The 21,282-nt window shown below is 47.2% G+C and overlaps 1 protein-coding gene across 4 annotated transcripts in view; it reads left to right on the top strand.

Moving 5' to 3' along the window:
- Nucleotides 1–831: 831 nt before the first annotated feature.
- LOC138751916 (uncharacterized) overlaps nt 832–21,282 on the top strand; it is a 116,141-nt gene continuing 95,690 nt past the window's right edge. For all 4 annotated transcript variants that reach the window (XM_069914866.1, XM_069914869.1, XM_069914865.1 and 1 more), the window contains exon 1: nt 832–1,062. In XM_069914866.1, coding sequence (XP_069770967.1) covers nt 954–1,062 — 109 coding nt within the window. In that variant the 5' untranslated portion in view covers nt 832–953. The remainder of the gene's footprint in view (nt 1,063–21,282) is intronic.

Below are 21,282 nucleotides of genomic sequence, written 5' to 3'. Positions count from 1 at the left end.
ATCCCCACCCCTTCTTCATCCCCTCCCCATTTATATCCATCCCTCGCTCCTCCCCTCCACTCCTCTTCCCTTCTCTCTCCTTGCCTTCCCTCACTCTCCCCTGGTCCACTCCCTCTCCTCCTCTCTTTTCCCTCCTCTCCCCTCTGCACCCATCTCTCCTCCCCTCCTTTTCCCTCCCCTTGTCCTCCTCTCCCCTCCCCTTGTCCCCTTGCATCCCCTAACCCCTCTCCTTTCCCTCCCTGACCTGATCTGCTCCACTCGCCTCCCTCATCTCCCCTCCTCCTCACCTACCCACCTTCTCCTCAGGCCCTTCCCCTCCTCTCCCTTCCTTCCATCCTTTCCTTCCTTCCTCTCTCCTCCTCCCCTTCACTGCCCCCTCTCTTCCACTCCTTACCCACACCTTCCCCTTGCCTTATCTCCTTACCCCCTCCCCTCCCTAACCTTCCTTCCCCTCTCCCTACCTCTGCCCTCCTCTCCTCTCTCCTTATCCCTCCCTTCTCCTTACCTCTCCTCCTCCCCTTCCCTCCCTAACCTTTCCCTCCTCTCCCTAACCCACCCCTCCCCTTCTGTCCTCTCCCTACCCCTCCCTCCCCTCCCTACCTCTCTCCTTCCTTTCCCTACCTCCCTCCCTCCCCACCCATCCCCTATCCTCTGCCTCTACCCCCTTCACTCTCCCCTCACCCCACTCCTTTCCCTTCACCCCCTCCCTCCACACCTCTCCCCACCCCTTCTCTCCTCCCCTCCCTTCCCTTCCCCTCCCCTCCCCACCTCTCCCCTCCCCTCCCTTCCCTTCCCCTCCCCTCCCCTCCCCTCCCCTCCCCTCCCTTCCTCTCCTCCCCTCTCCACCCGCCCCCAGATCACATCTCGATCCACAAACATGGCTGTCGCTTATCTTTCGGCTCCTTCTCTCATCCTCCCGGCTCCGGAGTGATCCCCGTGTCCGGCTGCGAGCCATGGACAGCAGCGGGGGCGACCACAGCCCATCGCTGAGCGAGAGCGCGGGATCGCCCTGCTGGACGCGCTCCTGGGACAACAGCAGCACCCTGTCGGCACTCAACATCGGTAGGGCAAGTGTGCTGGCCGCCTCTCGCTCTCCCCCTCATCTCCACTCCCCCTCTCTCTCCTTCCAGCTCTCCCCCTCCTTCCAACTCTCCCCCTCTCTTCCCTCCCTCCCTACCTCCCCCACACCTACCCCCTCTAGACCTGCCCCTCTCCAACCCCCCCTCTCCAACCCCCCCCTCTCCAACCCCCCCCTCTCCAACCCCCCCCCTCTCCAACCCCCCCCTCTCCAACCCCCCCCTCCAACCCCCCCCCTCTCCAACCCCCCCCCTCTCCAACCCCCCCTCTCCAACCCCCCCCTCTCCAACCCCCCCCCCTCTCCAACCCCCCCCTCTCCAACCCCCCCCCTCTCCAACCCCCCCCCTCTCCAACCCCCCCCTCTCCAACCCCCCCCTCTCCAACCCCCCCCCTCTCCAACCCCCCCCTCTCCAACCCCCCCCCTCTCCAACCCCCCCCCTCTCCAACCCCCCCCTCTCCAACCCCCCCCCCTCTCCAACCCCCCCCTCTCCAACCCCCCCCCTCTCCAACCCCCCCCTCTCCAACCCCCCCCCTCTCCAACCCCCCCCCTCTCCAACCCCCCCCCTCTCCAACCCCCCCCTCTCCAACCCCCCCCCCTCTCCAACCCCCCCCTCTCCAACCCCCCCCCTCTCCAACCCCCCCCTCTCCAACCCCCCCCCTCTCCAACCCCCCCCCTCTCCAACCCCCCCTCTTTCTATCCCTCTTTTCCCAATGTCCTTGTACACAGGTGACCTTGCTCATTTTTGTTGGGCTGTTTGTTCCTGGGGTGGGTGGGGGGGGGGGGGGGAGGGGGGGTGAGGGTGAGAGGGTCTTCCACCACAATGCCATCCTCCACACCTCCCCTCGTCTTTTTATTACCCAAAGCATTGAATGTTGATGTTGAGGTGCCAGCCTGTTTTGCTGGGAGATGCTGATTTGCACCTCAGAACTGGGATCCATTAAATCAGCAGGTCCCTCTGGACTCAGGTGCCCCCAATGCTTTTGCCCCCAAACATTTTCCTGCTTTCTCTCATTATAAAATGTTTGTTAAAGCTACTTTTACTTTTAATGTTGGTTTAAGATGGAAAGCTATACCAGGCTGTGCGTTGACCCCAATACATGAAACTAGCATGTGATTGGTGGATACCAAGATGTCACATTGACCCCAATACATGAAACTAGCATGTGATTGGTGGATACCAAGATGTCACATTGACCCCAATACATGAAACTAACATGTGATTGGTGGATACCAAGATGTCACATTGACCCCAATACATGAAACTAACATGTGATTAGTGGATACCAAGATGTCACATTGACCCCAATACATGAAACTAACATGTGATTGGTGGATACCAAGATGTCACATTGACCCCAATACATGAAACTAGCATGTGATTGGTGGATACCAAGATGTCACATTGACCCCAATACATGAAACTAGCATGTGATTGGTGGATACCAAGATGTCACATTGACCCCAATACATGAAACTAACATGTGATTGGTGGATACCAAGATGTCACATTGACCCCAATACATGAAACTAACATGTGATTGGTGGATACCAAGATGTCACATTGACCCCAATACATGAAACTAGCATGTGATTGGTGGATACCAAGATGTCACATTGACCCCAATACATGAAACTAACATATGATTGGTGGATACCAAGATGTCACATTGACCCCAATACATGAAACTAACATGTGATTGGTGGATACCAAGATGTCACATTGACCCCAATACATGAAACTAGCATATGATTGGTGGATACCAAGATGTCACATTGACCCCAATACATGAAACTAGCATGTGTTTGGTGGATAACAAGGCATCACTTAATTGGGATGAGACCTCCTCTTCGCTGCCATGTGCATTTCTTTTAAATGATCGAAAGTGATTTATCCCCCCCATTAGCATAAGAGGGGAGCATGATGCGGGCCAGTGCCAGTATGAATCTGTAGTAAAAATTTATCATACCAGCAAATTCCTGCCGCCCCCTTACTTGGCAAAGTGCCGGACCGCCTTGACCTTTGTGGGGAGGGGTGTTGACCTGTCTCTGTTTATCCTGTGCTCCAGGAAGTCGATAGGGTCCAGGCCGAATTGGCACTTCACAGGGTTAATGGTCAAACTGAATTCACTCAACCATGGGCACAGTTGTCTCAGGTGGGCAGGGTGGTCTTTGCGGCTGCGGCTGGCGATGAGGATATCGCCCAAAGAGATGAATACAAATGGGAGGCACCGGCCGACTGCATCCATCGGCCACTGGAAAGTTTGTGCCATGGTTTTCAGACCAAAGAGCATGTGTAGTAATTCGAACAGTTCATAGGGGGTTAGAATCGCGGCCTTGGAGATGTCCTGGGGGTGACCTAGGATTTCGTGGTTCCCCCGGATGAGGTCCACCTTGGGAAACACCCATGCCTCATGCAGGTTGGGGGAAAAATTTTGTATGTGGGGCATGGGATATCTGTCTACCATGGTGGCTTCATTGAGGCGGCGTAGTCGTTACATGGTCTCCACCCCTCCGCTGTTTTTAGCACCATATGGAGGGGGGAGTGACTCACAATTCCTCAGTTCCTGCATTTTCTTAAATTCCTCCTTTACTAGGCTGAGCTTTTCAGGAGGGAGTTAGTGTGCCCTGGCATGAGCAGTGCGGGGGGGGGGCATCGGTCAGAATGTGGTGGTGGTGCCGTACCCTGTGCTTTGGCTCGGCCACTAAGAATAGTGCCACTATCGAGGGGAACACTGCCAGGATGCAGGCGAACTCATTATCTGAAAGCATTATAGAGTCCAGGTGGGGGTGGGGGGTGGTAACTTGGCTTCCACCAGAGATAGAATTTGAAAGTTCTGGTGTGCACCAAGCACCATCCCTTGAGGTCTACGAGAAGGCAGTGGGCACAAAGGAAGTCGGCCCCCAGGAGTTGTCGCACCACTTCTGCAAGGTGAACATCCATGTAAACCAGCTGTTCCTGAACCAAAGGGGGACAGTCTGGGTACCAGAAGTCCAAAAGGAGGAACTGTTGGCTCATTGCTGGGCCCTGCTTGCCGTTGCGCATGTCGAGGCCTACAGGGGTCAGGATGCTTATCTCGGTGCCCGGGTCAGCCAGGAAACGCCTGCCTGATAAGGAGTCCCAGACGTAGAGGAGGCTTTCACATGGGTCAACCGCCGCAGCTATCAACAACGGTTGGCCAGGGCGTTTCCCGGAAACCCCGCAGGGTGGATGGCATCGACAGACCTCCAGACCCCATCGCTGAAGATAGCTGTCTTGGGGTATTAATGTCTCTCCGCCGGTCTTGATCTCACAGGCAGCAGTTAGTGGGGCTTGCTTATGTGGTCTATGGTGGCGCTGGTATCCTTCTTCGATCTCCATAGCATGTCCGCCCGGGCTACAACCTTCCAGGCATTGCTGAAGTCCTCGTCCGTGAGCAAGAACTGGATATCCTCGGGCAGCTGCTCCAGAAAGATCTGCTTGAAGAGCAGACAAGGCTTGTGGCCCTCGGTTAGAGCAAGCATCTTGCTCGTTAGGGCAGATGGGGCCCGGTCCTACAATCCATCCGTATGCAGTCATCGGTTGACGCGCTCGTGCCGAGAAAACCCGAAAGTGCTGATTAACAGCTCTTTGAGGGGCACGTATTTACCTTGATCTGGAGGCTGCCGTAGGAAATCCACGACCCTTGCTGCTGTGTCCTGATCGAGGGCACTCAAGATGTAGAAGTTGCAGGTGTCGGTGGCAGCAGCGATGTGCCAAAGCTGAAACTGAGCCTCGGCCTGCTCGAACCACAGGTGTGACTGCGTCACCCAAAACGTTGGGAGCCTGAGAGAGATCACGTGGATGGTCGCTGGCTCTGCCTGGTCTGTCCAACTGTGGGTTGAACCTAGAAGGGTCACCAATGTAGCGTTGGCGCTAAGCAGGTGTGGAGAAGAACAACACACACACCAAAGCCTTGAAATTGAGACTGGTTCACTGTACTGGTCATGGTGTTTATATGGGGCCAGGCGCTGACATCAGGACACCATGTCATTGGAGTGCCGGCCTGGGATTGGCCGGCGTTCCCACCACAGTTCACCGTCTTTCCACCGTGCACAAGGTCACCTGGGATGACAGCCAGTGTCACCCCGCCCCCCCCCCCCCCCCCCACCCCGGCCCGCGTGGTTGCTGCATTTGTCAGTCATTTTGTTGGCTGGCCTGTGTCTCTGTGCGAGGGCTGCTACACTGTATCTTTATCTTTGCTACATAAAGGACACTGTTTGATCTGAGTTTCTCCAGCGTTGTGTTTTTACTTCAACCACGGTGTCTGCAGACCTTCATGTTTTACTTGTGATGAATCAGCTGCTGAATCAGGAGGAAACTCCATTTTGGAAGATTAGAAATTATCCTTGGTGCAACAAAATAAATTCTGGCCCGAGAACATCATAAATGACCTCACTAATGTGTAAAATGGTGGTTGTTTAAGAACAGGCACTGAACGCCCCATCACAGACACACACTTTTCTCCATTCTTCCGTCCACAAGAGTGTGAAAGTGCCCAGCAACAGGCTTAAAGACATTTTCTTCCCTGCAGCCATCAGGCTCTTGAATGAACCCCACATGACTAACATGAGTGTTCTCATGCTGCCCTTGCTTCTGCCATTCCATCAGGACCAGGAGACTGATCTAGTTTCCTCAGCGATAGAGATTACTTTTACTTACTCTGCTACTGTTACCAGACTCCTGAATGAACCTCACATTAGGGGTTGGCGTAGTGATTAGCACAGCGCCAGCGATCGGGACTGGGGTTCAAATCCCGCGCTGTCTGTAAGGACCTTGTACGTTCTCCCTGTATGGGTTTTCCCCGGGGACTCTGGTTTCCTCCCACTGTTTGAATCGTATCAGGGGTGTAGGATAATTGGGTAAATTGAGGGGCATAGATTCAGGGGGCCAAAATGCCTGGTTACTGTGCCTGTATTAAATGTACAGTCACTGACAAAAGGCAAAGGAGGAAAAACCCAACACCCAACCCCAACCAACCAATTTTCCCTTGCAACCGCTGCAATCGTGTCTGCCTGTCCCGCATTGGACTTGTTAGCCACAAACGAGCCTGCAGCTGACGTGGACTTTTTACCCCCTCCATAAATCTTCGTCCGCGAAGCCAAGCCAAAGAATTAAATGTACTGTAGTATCTGATCTCTGTCTGCGTCACTGCCCTTCTGCGTTGTGTCTGACTTGCTGGACCACATCTAGCGGAACTGTTGGCAAAACAAACTTTCTCACTACACCTTGGTCCATGCGTACATGTATACAATAAACGAAATTGAATAGAAGCTAATCTTTTATTATGGGTTGTTAAACAAACTAAAAATCATCTTCAGAAACTCGGGTCAGGCTGCATCCGTGGAAAGCAATCGGCTGTCAACGTTTATAGCCTGAGCCCCTTCATCGGGGATGCCGAAGATCAGGAAGACACCCGACTAGGAAGGTGGGGGAAGGGGGAAGGTGCACAGATTTAAAGGTGAGTGCCGAGGGGAGGGAGAAGAAAAGAAAGGAGCCAAGAGGTGATAAGGGGGAGGGGACAGAGGACGCAAAGTGATATCATGAAGTCAGGTTGGAAATTTATCATCTAATTGCAACCTAACAAAAAAACAGCGTTCTCCGTTCCTCGGTGCAAAGCACGCAGACATCCAACCAGATATAACACATGTACAAACAAATTGTTTTGTGAATATGAGAGGCTTGGATGGCAAGTTTCAGCAGTTCTTTTGATGGTTCAGCGTTCTCACTGCCCGTGGGTAGTGGGATTCGATCAAATGACGGTACATAGATTTTGGGAATTCTAGCATGCAGAAAGTTAGGCAGCGTCTGAAGAGAGTGAACATTTCAACTTGACTGAACCGCAGAACACAACAGCCCTGATAGGAGAAAATAAATTGCTATTTTTTAAAGATGATCAAACTGTACAAAAAAATTACAATTATATAAATCCAAAACATTTTTATTGAGTTTTCCTACAATAAGAGAACCTTTATTAGATGACAGGCCAGCCTATAGATATTTATCATTTGAAAACTGTACATATTTAATGAAATTGATGTCTGTCTAATGGAGGAGAGCTTTACCTGGTGGGTATTTGATATATTTTGCAGTGTATGCATTAAACTTGTGGTTGAGATTGTTTCAGCATGAAGATTTCAGAGCTAATCTTTCTCTGTTAGTCATTGTGAGTGGTTTATGCATCTTTACAACGGGAAATAAAAGATCATGGATTAAAAAACAACAAGTGATATCATGAAGTCATCGCATGAAAGAAAGACTTGCTTTTATATAGCTTTGGGAAAATCTGGCATGTAGAAAGTTAGATGTCGTCTGTCGAGAGTGAGCATTTTAACTTGATAGAACCATAGAACATTACAACACAGATGCTGGCCCTTTGGCCCATCTAATCAATGCTGAACTGTCTATTCTGCCTAATCCCATCGACCAGCACCCAGACCATAACCCTCCCTATCAATATGCCTGTCCAAATTTCCCTTAAATGTCAAAATTGAGCCTGCAATCACCACTTCAGCTGGCAGCTCATTCCACATTCTCACCAATCCCTCCATTAAGAGATTCCCCCAAAATTTCTGTTTAAACATTTCACCCTTAACCCATGTTCTTGAGTTCTTGTCTCACCCAAACCTCAGTGGACAGAGCCTGCTTGCATTTCCCCTATCCCAGTGGTTCTCAACCTTTTTTTTTCCACTCACACACCACTTTAAGTATTCCCTATGCCATCGGTGCTCTGTGATTGCTCTGTGGAAAGAAAAAGTTCGAAAACTTAATCATCTCTAATTGACTCGATATGTGCACGGTTTCATAACTCCAAAGGAAATGGACCAATAACAATTTTTCTCAATCCAAATATTTCAGTAACAAATTGGGTCTAGAGCAGTGATTCTCAACCTTCCCTTCCCACCCGCATCCCACCTTAAGCAATCCCTTACTAATCACGGAGCACCGATGGCACAGGGATTACTTAAAGTGGGATGTGAGTGGAAAGAAAAAGATTGAGAACCACTGTCTCTAATATTATTTCCTTTTGTTACTTCAAATTCTAGCATCAGAGATGTTTAAGTCACTGTAGTTTAAACAAGGGCTTTAGGTTAATATTTATCAGAATGATATTAATTCTGGTAGGTTCTACTTCAGACAATAACCAAGTGCTTCCCCAATGGTCTCTTCCCTAATTATATCAAAGCCAAGATCGATAAAGCAGACAACATGGACCATGCATCCATCTTTGGAACAAGTCGGTTATTGGTCACAATAGTAAAAACATACAGAAATGCTTAGCTGGTTTCGCAGCGTCCATGGAAGATAAGGATGTATTACCGATGTTTCGGGCCTGAGCCCCTTCCAAGAAGGGGAGCAGCCCCAAAATGTCAGTCACATATCTTTACCTTCTATGGACGCTGCAAGACCGGTTGAGTTCCTCCAGTATTTCTGTACATTTTTACTACAACGTCTGCGCACCTTCGTGTTTCACTCCATTGCACTTCAAAACTATCTGGTCAGTTATAAGATTTTTCTTTTTAAAAGATTTTTATTAGGTTTAACTAAAATCCTTTACTCAAGGTATACTAATCAAATCATATCATCTATACATCAATATAGATAACCATAAATATTACATAATTTATTTGGTTCAGGACATCAACTTCTATAATTATAATAATTAAACCATAACTTGTACTATGTCTAAATTAATAATGAATACAAAAGTTTTACAACTAATGCATGTAAAATTCCCTGATATAAGACATTTTATACTTCTCTGATGTGATCATGTTGTTCTGTGATAGGACCCGTGATCTGTAGTTAAAACCCTCCCGTAACATTTTTACAAGGATGTTGCCGGGATTTAAGGAAATGAGTTGCAGGGAGAGGTTAATCAGATTAGGACTTTATTCCCTGGAGTGAAGGGAAATTTGATAGAGGATAGAAACTTTTGAAGGTGATGGATAGAGTTAATGCAAGCAGGCTTTTTCCACTGAGTTTGGGTGAGACAAGAACTAAAGGATATTGTTTAAGGGTAAAAGGTGAGATGTTTAGGGGGAACTTTTTCATGGAGAGAGTGGTGGGAGCATGGAAAAAGCTGCCAGCTGAAGGCTCGATTCTGACATTTAAGAAAAAATTTGACAGGTTAGGTGGATGGGAAGATTATGAAGAGGTATGGTCCGGGTGCAGGTCAATGAGGGTAGGCAGTGTAAAAGTTGAACGCAGAGTAAATTTGAATTAAATTTTGTTTGCAGCATGGTAGACGCTGGTTCTGGCCATTTAAACCTGTGCCGCCCAATTATACCCAAATTAACCTACAACCCCGTACATTTTTGGAAGGTGGGAGGAAACCGGAGCCCCCCAGGAAAAACCCATTCAGACATGGGGAGAACGGCGGGTGGCACTGCAACAGCGTGGCGCTAACCGTGCCGCCCTAAGCTAGATGGGCCGAAGAGCCTGTTTCTGCACTGAAGTGTTCTGTGGCTCTCTGCTTTGGGAGGTCATGAAGTTGTGAGAGGTGTGACAGAAATGCAAGCCCTTTCCCTCAGGGGGGAGCCTGAAAGCAGGTGTTGATGGGGCATTCGTCCAGAAACAGTGTATGACTAAGAGTTTCTTGGAGAACTCTCCCCTCTTACGGAACAGGCCGCGGACAAAAGTATAGGGAAGGTCTCGCCCCATGCTGCAGTCAGGAAATGAGAGGGAGTTACACTAAATTCTTCACTCAGCTGTGAGCTCCAGCAATGGAGCAATTAGCCATCTGAAGTAGCCGTGGAGAGACAATTGCTGCAGACTTAAAGAAAGAACTCGCATTTATATCTTGCCTTTTATGACCTTGGCTCGCCCCAAAGGGCTTTATAGCGAAATAAATACTTTTGAAGTGTAGTCACTGTTGGGATGTAGTCTGGGAAAACAGGGTTTGAGAAGCCAGGAGCAACATGCCTTTGTATAGCAGTGTTACACCGCAAGGACTATGCCATTTGAGCCTTTCTCTTCACTCACCACCTCAACGCATGCCTCTACTCCTTTCTCCTTTATCTACTTATTTACCTTTCCTTTAAATGTATTTTTAAAATACATTTAATTTTTAAAAATGGTGCCACCCCCCGCACTGGTGCGGAGAGCTGGGACCGGAGACACGATGCTCCTCCGCGGTGTCCTCCTGCCATCAGCCTTGCACAGGCTTTAAACGGCCTGTTGAAGGAAAGCCGACAGAGATTTATTTGAAATTCCGGCGACCGCAGTCTCTGGGCTCAGTAGCGGCCTCAAGGGGTTGCAGACGCCAGGGAAGCAGAGGACTGGCACAGAGCACCAGAAAATGGGAAGACCCCCGCCCCTCCCCCGCACCATTTGAGAAGTGGAAGCAGAGGAGATGACTCTCGGGACGCTTACCACAGTGACGGACCAGCGAGGGGTTCAGCGGCTGAAGACCCAGAGGCGATGGGCTGTTGGCCACTCGAGGCGAGGAACCCACGCAGGCTTCAGTCAAGGGCGTCACGGACTGCTGGAGGCTGGCTCAAGACTGGCTGACCAGTTATCCGATCCGAGGTGCGAAGGGTGCTAAGTGCTTCCTCATCTGGATCTGGAGCCCGGCTTGTCAATGTTGGGAATGCTGGAGGTGAATCCACAGACACTCAGTGACTCTGGGGAAAATCTCTATTTGGCTTCTCCATCTCTGGCTGTATGGGGCGCCGGGCAATTACTGTAAATCTCTGCTTGCCTTTGTGGTAGTCTAAAAGAAATTTCATGTAAAATTGCATTTCCAATTTTAATACACGACGTTAAAAGAATTTTGGATCTTGAAATACTGTGCATCAGTGAGCTCACCTCTGCATATGAGTTGGTGAGTTATTCATTCTGGGTTAAAACGTAGAAGTGTGGCAGGAACTTGGCATGTCTTGCAGCTATCCCTTCCTCCCCTGGACTCTGCGGGACCGGCTGGGTTCCTCCAACACTTCTGTGTGTTTACTACAGTCACAGAGTCTGCGGACTTTCATGTTTCACTCTTGAGTTATTCATTCGAACTAGTACTTTAGCTAAAGAGGTTTCTCCTGAATTCTCTGTTTATCTTGTGTTTTGAGCCAACGTTTTTTTCTCTGCATTTTCTCCTATCGTATTTATAGAATCTTCCCCTCTGCAAGGAGTGCTGTCTCTCCTGGTGCTTGGGCAGTGAGAATGCTGAACAACCAAAGAACTGCTCACACAGGTTCATATTTATGAACTAGTATTTATTTATTTGTATTGATGAAATACTTGTCCTGCGTATTTAATGTTTGCCTGTATGTGAGTTTACGCCTGCTTGTGTGTCTGCGGGTTTTTGCACCGAGGACCGGAGAACACTGTTCCGTCGGGTCGTGCTTGTGCAATCAGATGAGAATAGACCTGGCCTGACCTTGGAGTGAGGAGCAGGAGATGGTTGTTGTTTAAGGGCACACCGCCCTGCATTTTTCAACGATGGGCGGCACGGTTAGCGTGGCGGCAAGCGCGGCATTCTTACTGCACCAGCGACCGGGGTTCAAATCTCACGATGTCTGTAAGGAGTTTGTACGTTCTCCCCAGGTCTGTGTGGGTTTCCCCCTGGGGGCTCTGGTTTCCTCCCAACCTTCGAAATGTCCTGGGCTGTAGGTAATTGAACAGCACAGGCTCGTGTTACCGTGCAGTATAAATTTATTTAAATTTAGACATATGTACAGCATGGTAACAGGACCTTTCAGTCCACAAGTCCTTGCCACCCCATTTACACCCAATTAACCTGCACTCTTGGTACGTTTTTGAACAGTGGGAGGAAACCCACACAGACATGAGGAGAAGGTACAAACTCCTCACAGACAGTGTGGGATTCGATGCCTGGTCCCGATTGCTGGCGCTGTAAAGACGTTGTGCTAACTGCTACGCCAACTACATTTTAGCTGCATTTTAGCTGATTAAATTATCCTTCGATATTTCATGGGAAATCTATTAAAAAACATTTTGAGTTTCAATGATGGGTGATGAATTTATTGTCATACACATTGTACAACATACACCTGCATCAAAATTCTTGTAAAGAAAAACTACCATAGCAAACTAATTTTGAATTAGAGACAATAAAATCGATAATAATATTCACATTAATCCTAGTGCAAAAAAAAAATGACTTGCAATAATGCAGACAGGCCTTTAGTGGTGTCAGGGCAGACCCTGGTTAATGCTGTCGGGGCAGATCCTGATTGATGCAACAAGGGGAGGTTCAAGCTGTTGGAAAGGAGCTATTCTTGAGCCTAGAGGTCAAAACATGATGCTGGAGAAGCTCAACTGGTCAAACAGTGTCCCTTATGTACATAACCAAAGATACATAACCAATGTTTCGGGCTTGAGACCTTCATCAAGGTAACTTGATGAAGGGGCGGCGCGGTTGACATAGCAGTTAGCGCAACGCCTTTACAGCGCCAGCGATTGGGACCGGGGTTCGAATTCTGGCCTGTTTGTACGTTCTCCCTGTGTCTGCATGGGTTTCCCTGGGGGCTCTGGTTTCTTCTCACCATTTAAATCGTATTGGGGTGGAGGTTAATTGGGTGTAAATTGGGGCGAAATGGCCTGTTACCGTGCTATATGTTTAAGTTCAAAGGGCTCAAGCCTGAAACGTTGGTCATGTATCTTTATCTTTGCTATATAAAAATATTGTTGGAGCAGCTGAGTTTCTCCAGCTTTGTTTTTACTTCAACCACTGTCTGCAGAGTTTTGTGTTTTACTTCTTGAATGTAGAGGTGCTGGTTTTCAGGCTTCTGTACCTTCTGTCTGAATGTTGAAGTGAGAAGAGGTTGTGACCAGGGTGATGGGGTTCCTTTTTGATGTTAGCTGCCTTCTTGAGGATGGGAAGTCGGAGCCTGTGATGGACCTGGCTATATTTGCTACCATCTTCATTCCTGGGCACTTTAATTGACAAACCAGGTTGTGATGCATCCAGTCAGTATAATTTCCACAATGCACCTGTAGAAGTTTGTTTGAGTATCTGATGATAAGACAAATGTCCTCAGACTCCTTGGAAAGAAGAGGCATTGGTGTATCTTCTTCCTGGTTGCCTTGATGCTTCAGGTCTTCTGAAATATGGACTCCCCGGAAATTGAAGATCCTGACCCTGTCCACCTCATTATGGACGGCTTTAAGGCCCCTCAGCCTCTCCTTTCTACATTCAACAACTGGCTCCTTGGTCTTGGTGATGTCAAGAGCAAGATTGTTGTTCTGGCACCACCCACCCAGATTCCTGAGCTCCATCCTGCGGTCTGACTCATCATTTCCAGCTATTCAGCCAACAACAGTGGTTTGGAGATTGAGTTGGAGCTGAACTTAACTACGCAGTCATGGGTGTTCAGAGAATAGAGTCGGGGACTAAGCACACAGCTTTGGAGGTGCCCCCTTGTTGATGGTTAAGGATTAACGAAAGCTAAGTGAGAAATGGAAATGTGCAGATGCTGAAAATCAGACACAAAAACACTTGGTAGGTCATGGCAGCGGCCTCAGAAAGAAACTGAAAATTCAGGTTTAAGTCTCTTCCTCAGAGCTTCATCTTCGTCTGAAATGTTATTCTGTTTCTCCACATCTTTGGTGTTCTTGCTGAGTCGGAAAGGTGGGTTTTAAGGAAGGAAGGAAGAAGTGTATGGATAGGTCCGGGGCTGAGGGCCTCTGGATGGGAAGACATGGTTGTCAGTGGTGGTTAATTTCTGGGTGATCGAGAGGCCACCGTGGTGAAGTTTCAGAGTGGTTTAAAGGCTGGAGCAAAATACAGGGAGCTGAACACACTGATGAATTTGCCGTGAGCTGGGAGGAATTTTGAAGCTCAGGCATTGATTAACTGGGAACTAGTCACAGAATGTTATAGCAGAGCCTTACATTCCAACTTATCTATGCCAACGCATCTGTCTATCCCAATTGGTCCTATTTGTCCCATATCCCACCAAAGATCACCAATCCCTTTTTACACTGATATTTCAAACCGGGCATAATCCACCTCACCTACCTGTATAAACGCGACGAAGGCGGATTAGAGAGTCATTTCAGACCTGTCTTTTATCCGCCAAGCGAGGGGAAAACAAGAGGAGAAGCGGGGCGAGTGTAAATGGATGAGCCACGTTGCTGGGTCCTAACGGGAAAGGAATGTGATGTCGTGAAGATGTGTGACGTAAATGCAGGAATTTTAAATTTAACTGATAGCTTCAAAAAGTTGAATATGATGCACAGAAGATCTGCCTGCATTCGAAGAGACCAAAATATGTACACGGCTAGCATAAACGGCTGCCATTCAACCACCATTATTGTATACAGAGCAACGTCACTGCCCGATGCATATGTCCTACATCACGCCAATGCTGCTGTGCTACACGTCCCGACCTCTTTTCCTCCGGGAAGCCGGCTTGCTGTGTAAAAAGACTCACTGACTCAGCATTTTTTCTGTGTGGATAAGCAAGCCGACTTCCAGAGATGGGTCATGTATACAGCAATAATGCGAGATGGCCGTGTCAAAAGGGCACCCGTCTAATGGTATAGTCGGGATGGATGGGCAGGGATGGTTAGTGCGACCCTATGACAGCACCGGTGACCCAGGTTCGAATTCCCTGCTGTCTGCAAGGAGTTTGTACGTTCTCCCTGTATGGGTTTTCCCCGGTTTCCTCCCACCCTCCAAAATATACTGGGTTGGTAGAATAATTGGGCAACATGGGTTTCTAACTTGTTGCAAATACATTTGAAAATTTTAATTTTTAATTTAAATAAGGCAGGAGCCAATCATTTGCCACCCTGATCCATACACCTGTTGTGGCTCATCTTTTACTTTCCCACATTAGTACTACATCCCCTAATTCCTTTTGTACAAACACCCATCTGTCTTGGATTTATTCCTGGAGAAGGCCTGAAACGTTGGTTACCCTTGAATTCCTATGGACACTGCGCGACCTGCTGAGATTCCCCAGCACTTTTGTGTATTGCACTCGACCCCAGTGTCTGCAGACTTTCTTGTTCGGACTCGATGCACTCTGCATCCGAGCCTTCCATCTCTCTCAGTGCCTCACTATTGGCCTGCACCTTCAACCAAATCGTTTGGCATGTGAGAGGAACTCCTGAGAACTATTCGAACTTTCCACAACATCCGCCAGAGTGTCTGTCTGGTGGTGTGGTCGTTGCCCTGCATTTGGTGCTCCGTGCTGTGAACAAGCTGCTCCTGCTCCCCTTGTGTGGCTGGGTAAAACCAGACTAGTGTCTGCTGAGAGAAGACACTCCTTTTAATCGGGGGTGGGGGGGGGGGGGGGGAGGAGGAAATTTTTTAAAAAAGCAGCATTTGATTGGCTGACTGCCAACCTGCTGGCTCTTTGTTGATGCCAGAAACCTTAAGGTGGAGCCCCTGGAACTCTTATAGACGAGAGCTGTTATCCAGTTTGTGGCGTCTCATTGAGCAACTCAGGTGGTGTGAGGTTACCGCCGGCCTCGACACCTGAAGCAGGAGTGCCTGTCACTTCATTTCCAGCGATGGCACAGATTTTGTATCACAGCAAGGCGCAGTGTGCCGTGACCTGCCCTATTGCATGTGGATCATTGCCCAGGGATCAAGACCACAGGATTTGTTTGGCCAACTTGAAAAGCCTGGTAGTTAACTCAAATCTAGCTTTTTGGCAGCCTGGTGGAGGAGATCATTAAATGTTACTTCGAAGCACTTTTTATTTCTTTGTTTTCCTCCCACTCCTGTTTTCTCTTCCTAGACTTTAACAAAACTTTCCATTAGGAAAGGCCAAGAAATCCAAAAATCCAATGCACTTCTCTCCCCAGTCACATTCTATGCCTCCTCCTCTCCCCCCCCCCCCCCCCACCCCACTTGGGAGCACAAACCTCAAGGATCTTTCCAACTGTTGTCAGGCTCTCGACTAGATCTCACACTAGAGGGAAAAAAGATGATACCCTTGCACTGTCTTTTATAACAGATAAACAATTCCCTGAAAGGGGTGCCACAGGTAGACCAGAAATGTTTTGGCACATTGGCCCACATAAACCAAAGAACTGAGCACAGGAGCTGGGACGTTAAGGTGTAAGACATTAGTGAGGCCACATTTGGAGTATTGTGTGCGGTTTTGGTCGCCAAACTACAGGAAAGATATGAAGAAGTTTGAAAGAGTGCAGAGGAAATTTACAAAGATGTTTCTGGGACTTGGAGAGCTGAGTTGCAAGGAAGCGTTGAGTAGGTTACGGACTTTATTCCCTGGAGCGTTGGAGATTTGATAGAGGGACACATATCCATGAAGGGTTTGCTCTATATTCTATGTGCTTTGTGGCCTGTGCTATGTTTGTGGACATTTTTCGGTCCCTTGTTCTATTTGACCATTGTTACACTATTTTGTTTGTTTATTTAGAAAGCCACAGCATGGAAACAGGTCCTTCAGCCCATCTAGTTTGTGCTGAACTATTTACCCCGCCTAGATCTGCTCCCGGACCATAGTCCTCCATATCCCTCCCATCCAGGTCTTAAATTTTGAAATGGAACCCACATCCACCACCTCCACTGGCAGCTCGTTGCACACTGTCCCCACTCCCTGCATGAAGAAGCTCCCCCTTGTGTATCCCTTAAGCCTTTCACCTCTCATCCATAACCCATGTCCTCTAGTTATTGTCTCGCCTACCCTCAGTGGAAAAAATCATGCTCACATTCAACCTATTGAGGCCCCTCATGGATATGTATACCTCTATCAAATCTTCACTCATTCTCAGCTGTTCCAGGGAAGCAAGTCCTCATCTGTTCAAATTCTTTTCTGTAATTTAGCTCTTCAAGTCCCAGCAACATGCTTGTAAAGTTTCTCTGCACTCTTTCAAACTTATTGATATCTTTCCTGTAGTTAAGTGAGCAAAACTGCCCAAATTTGGCCTCACTAATATACCACAATATCCCAACTCCTGTGCTCAGTCCTTTGGTTTAAGAAGGCCAATGTGCCAAAGAGTTTCTTTAAAGTCCTATCCACCTGTGACGGCACTTTCAAGGAATTGAGTATCTATTCCCAGATCCCTCTGTTCCGCTGCACTCCAACCAATTCCTCCCCTGGTTTGTCCTATCAAAGTGCAACACCGCACACTTGTCTGCATTAAATTCCATCTGCCATCTTTTGCAGAGCATTTTTTCAGCTGGTCCAGATCCCTCTGTAAGCTCCCCCCCCCAAATTTTATTTTATTGGCACATGTGAAAAATATATGATCAAAATCAATATATGCTAGCTTATCATTTTTTTCTCCCTCCCACATAGAAAACCCTCAAAGAAAGCAAGGAAAAAGAAGAAAAAAAGAGAGAGAAACTTATGACCTAGTTATGTTAACTTCTAATATATATCCACTAAATATAAAATATATAATGAACTAAAACACTACTATAAAATATATAGTACTTGGTCAAAATCTATACATACACATAAAAAAGATACATATAAAACATCTAACATATAAAATAGCATGAGATTGGAATGAGGGGTCATAAGTTAAGGGTCAGGGGGCAGAAGTGTAGAAGTAACATGAGAGGGACCTTCACTCCGAGATTTGGATTTGCATTTGATATGACTGTTCCTATTTCATCATTTTCTAACAGTGAATAAGAGGTGGATCCTCTGTAAGCTTTGAGAACCTTCTTCACTGTCCTCAACACCTCCAATCATTTGTTTTCTTACATATAAATATCGTTATTTTTCCGTCGTCAGTTTTCACCCTTGCCTTCCGGAGTGGCCGTTCACACAGAACGACCTGTGTATAGATATCGCAGCGTGTTTAGACAAAGTACCTTGCTTATGTGGGCTGGGCGTGGGTTGGCGTTGCCCGTTACGACGTATTCATTAGCCCTTTGTTGCAGACCACTTGCTTAGACTGCAGGCAGTCTGCGATAATGTCTAGGGGGTGCAGCAGGTAAAATTTCGGAACGGGAATGAGTCACTCATTTTTGTTCCAATGTTTTGACACAGACTGCGTTCTGGGAATAACTTTCTGGAACCCAGCGGCTGTGTAAAAAAAACATTAAATCCTGTTTTTTGACAGGATTTCAAGGTTTGAGTTACAGGGAAAGGTTGTGCAGACTGGGGCTTTTTTCTCTGGAGTGTAGAAGATTGAGAGGGGACTTGATAGAGGTGTTTAAGATTTTAAAAGGGACAGACAGAGTCAACGTGGATAGGCTTTTTCAATTAAGAGTGGGGGAGATTCAAACTAGAGGGCATGGTTTAAGATTGAAGGGGGAAAATTATAAGGGGAACATGAGGGGAAATTTCTTCACACAAAGGGTGGGAGGGATGTGGAATGAGCTTCCGGCAGACATGGTCGAGGCGGGATCATTGGTTACATTTAAGGAAAGACTGGATAGTTACATGGATAGGAGAGGACTGGAGGGGTATGGACCGGGTGCTGGTCAGTGGGACTAGGAGCGTGGGGATTTGTTACGGCATGGACTAGCAGGACCGAACTGGCCTGTTCTGTAGTGTAAGTGGTTATATGGTTATATGGTTATTTGCTGATTCAGTTTACTACATTATCATCCAGATTGTTGGTTTAGAGGACAAACAACAATGGACCCAGCACTGATCCCTGAGGCACACCACCAGTCACAGGTCTGCTGTCTGAGAGGCAAGCACCACAAAACCAACGTCCAATTCTCATGCTACCTCATCCTGAGTACCGAGTGACTGAGCCTACTTGACCAACGTCCCATGTGAGATTTTTGTAACAGGCCTTAATAAAATCTATGTAGACAACATCTGCCTTTTCTTCATCAATTTTCCTGGAAACCTCTTTGAAAAACAAAAAGATTGGTTGGACATGACCTACCATTGTTGACTACCCCTGCCTATCCAAGTACTTGTATGTCAGGATTCTTGTCTTTCATGGTTAGTGTAGCGGTCAGCGCAAAGCTGTTACAATGCCAGCAATCAGGACCGGGGTTCGAATCTCGTGCTTGACTGTAGGTTCTCCCTGTTTCCTCCATGTGCTCCAGTTTCCTCCCACCCTTCAAAATGTGCCAGGGGTTGTAGGTTAATTGGGTGTAATTGGGTGTAATTGGGCTGCCACCATTCTGTATGACTATTTTAAAAAAAATTAAATTTAAATTTTAAAAATGTAAACCAGTTACAGATGTCAGGCCTAAGATTATTCTTAGAGCCTTTCTTAAAGTAAAATTACATAGACAAAGGGTGAAACTAACTGGAGGAGGGGCCCAATGGTGATGGGGTATAGGACAGAAGGTTTGGGAGGTGGAGGGACAGGTCGAGGGAGAGATCATCTAATGGAATTGCGATGAGATCTGCACCACTTTGCAGTGTAGTGTGAGAAGGGGGAAAGAAAGAAGACACTAGGCCCTTTCAAACTGCTGTATAAAAAGGGGTTAAACGGGCAATTTGACTGCTTAGCTCCCCAGTTAAGTGGCAGTTAGAAAGGGTCCGACCCGGTCAACTCCGTCGGAATCTGACCGGGTCCCTGACCTACCTCAGAAGTAGTCAGGGAACCCAGTTAAACTTGCCTAGGTCTCGTGCACAGGCGATTTGAACAGGAAAATGGCTGATCCGCTTATTCTGGTGATGTCAGCATTTGTGTGCACGTGTCATCAGGCAGCCAGCATCTGAACATACGGCAATACTTCCAGTGAGAGCTGACGTGTCATTGTGGGGGCAGGATCCCCCTTAAATCGCCGGGTTGCATATTGAATGGGTCGATCCCCCTGTAATTTCCTTTGCCCCAGTAATCACACCTGGGTCCCGGGAGAGCCACCCAGGTGCTGCAATTTGAAAGGGGCTACTGTGTGAATAGCCAAAATTCCTAACATTAACACTTCTGAAGAATGGCAATAGCTTGTGAGGATCACATAACAATAGATCACAGCTCACAACACACAAATTGACAGGGTCAGTTTACTGAATGGATTAATAACTCTTTCTATTAATGATTTCTAAGGAAGTGCTATGGAGTGGCACGAAGTACTGATCTTGGGGGAATGGTACATCAGTGCTTTAAATCTGTGGGGAAAGATGTACAGTGTCAATAATCTTAACCCAAAGAGGCAGTCGTCAGAGTTTAAACCTGGAGGGAAAATTGATAAAAATAACACCAGGGGTAAAGAGAAAAAATCTGCAGACAACGCGATTGAAGTAAAAACACAATCCTGGGGAATCACCAGCTCAAACAGTGTCCTTTATGTAGCCAAGATAAAGATACAGAACCAACATTTCATTAGTGAAGGGCTCAAGCCCAAAACGTTGGTTATGAATCTTTAATTTGCTACATAAAGGACACTGTTAGACCTGCTGAGTTTCTCCAGCTTGGTATTTTTACCTTGGCCTTAAGGACAGTTGTATTGAGAGTGTACGCCTGGTTTTGGGGGGCATGGGGAGTTATGGAAGGTCTTTTGTTTGTGTTCTTGCATATTAATGATAATGAGTTTATTGTCATGTATATATGTGCAGAATTCAGATTGGATTGCAGCAAATGTTTAGACAGCAAATGTTGGGAAAATTGTGAAAAATTTAACATAAATTAACATAATTACTCACCTTGTGGTCGTTAACACTGCACCCCTTAAGTTCAAGGGCGCATTAGTGCCGGTGCTTTTACGTGGAGCTACGTGGCCTGAGTCATCAGCTGGACGTCGGGTTCATGAGGTGAGTTTTGCGGTGTGATTTAGACTGCAGGCTTCCCCCGAAAAGTAGCCGGGGTCCTGCAGGATAAATCGCGGTGCAGGAATTGACTCAAAATTCCCGCATTTTCCCTTTTAGACTGTCCCTGTAGTGGCAAAATTCCTTGATGGTGCTGTTACATGCTTGCAGTCTAAAAGCCCTATATAATAGTAAACAAATTGATTTGAGTTAAGAGACAGTAAGTAGATAAGATAGAAGGATTTGACGGATGATTCAAGTTCATTTTCATCTGATTGTACACATACAGATGAAATGCATTTCTCTGGTACATGATGCACACATGTACGCACACAGTATACAGTACTAAATATTCACAGATATACATAAATGTATAAGTTAAAAAAATTTTGGGATGATTTACTCAGTTACAGGACATTGTTCATCAATCTCACAGCCTGTGGAATGTCCCAGTCCTGATTTTGATGCTCCTGTACCTCCTCCCTGATGGTATTGGGTCAAAGCTCCTGTGTGCAGGATGGAACAGGTCCTTATTTAAGCAACAATCCAGTAAATGTTGTCAAACGAGAAAGAGATGT

The sequence above is a fragment of the Narcine bancroftii genome, chromosome 1, assembly GCF_036971445.1.
Source record: "Narcine bancroftii isolate sNarBan1 chromosome 1, sNarBan1.hap1, whole genome shotgun sequence".
Taxonomy (NCBI): Eukaryota; Metazoa; Chordata; class Chondrichthyes; order Torpediniformes; family Narcinidae; genus Narcine; species Narcine bancroftii.
This window is presented reverse-complemented; position numbering and strand designations above follow the sequence as displayed.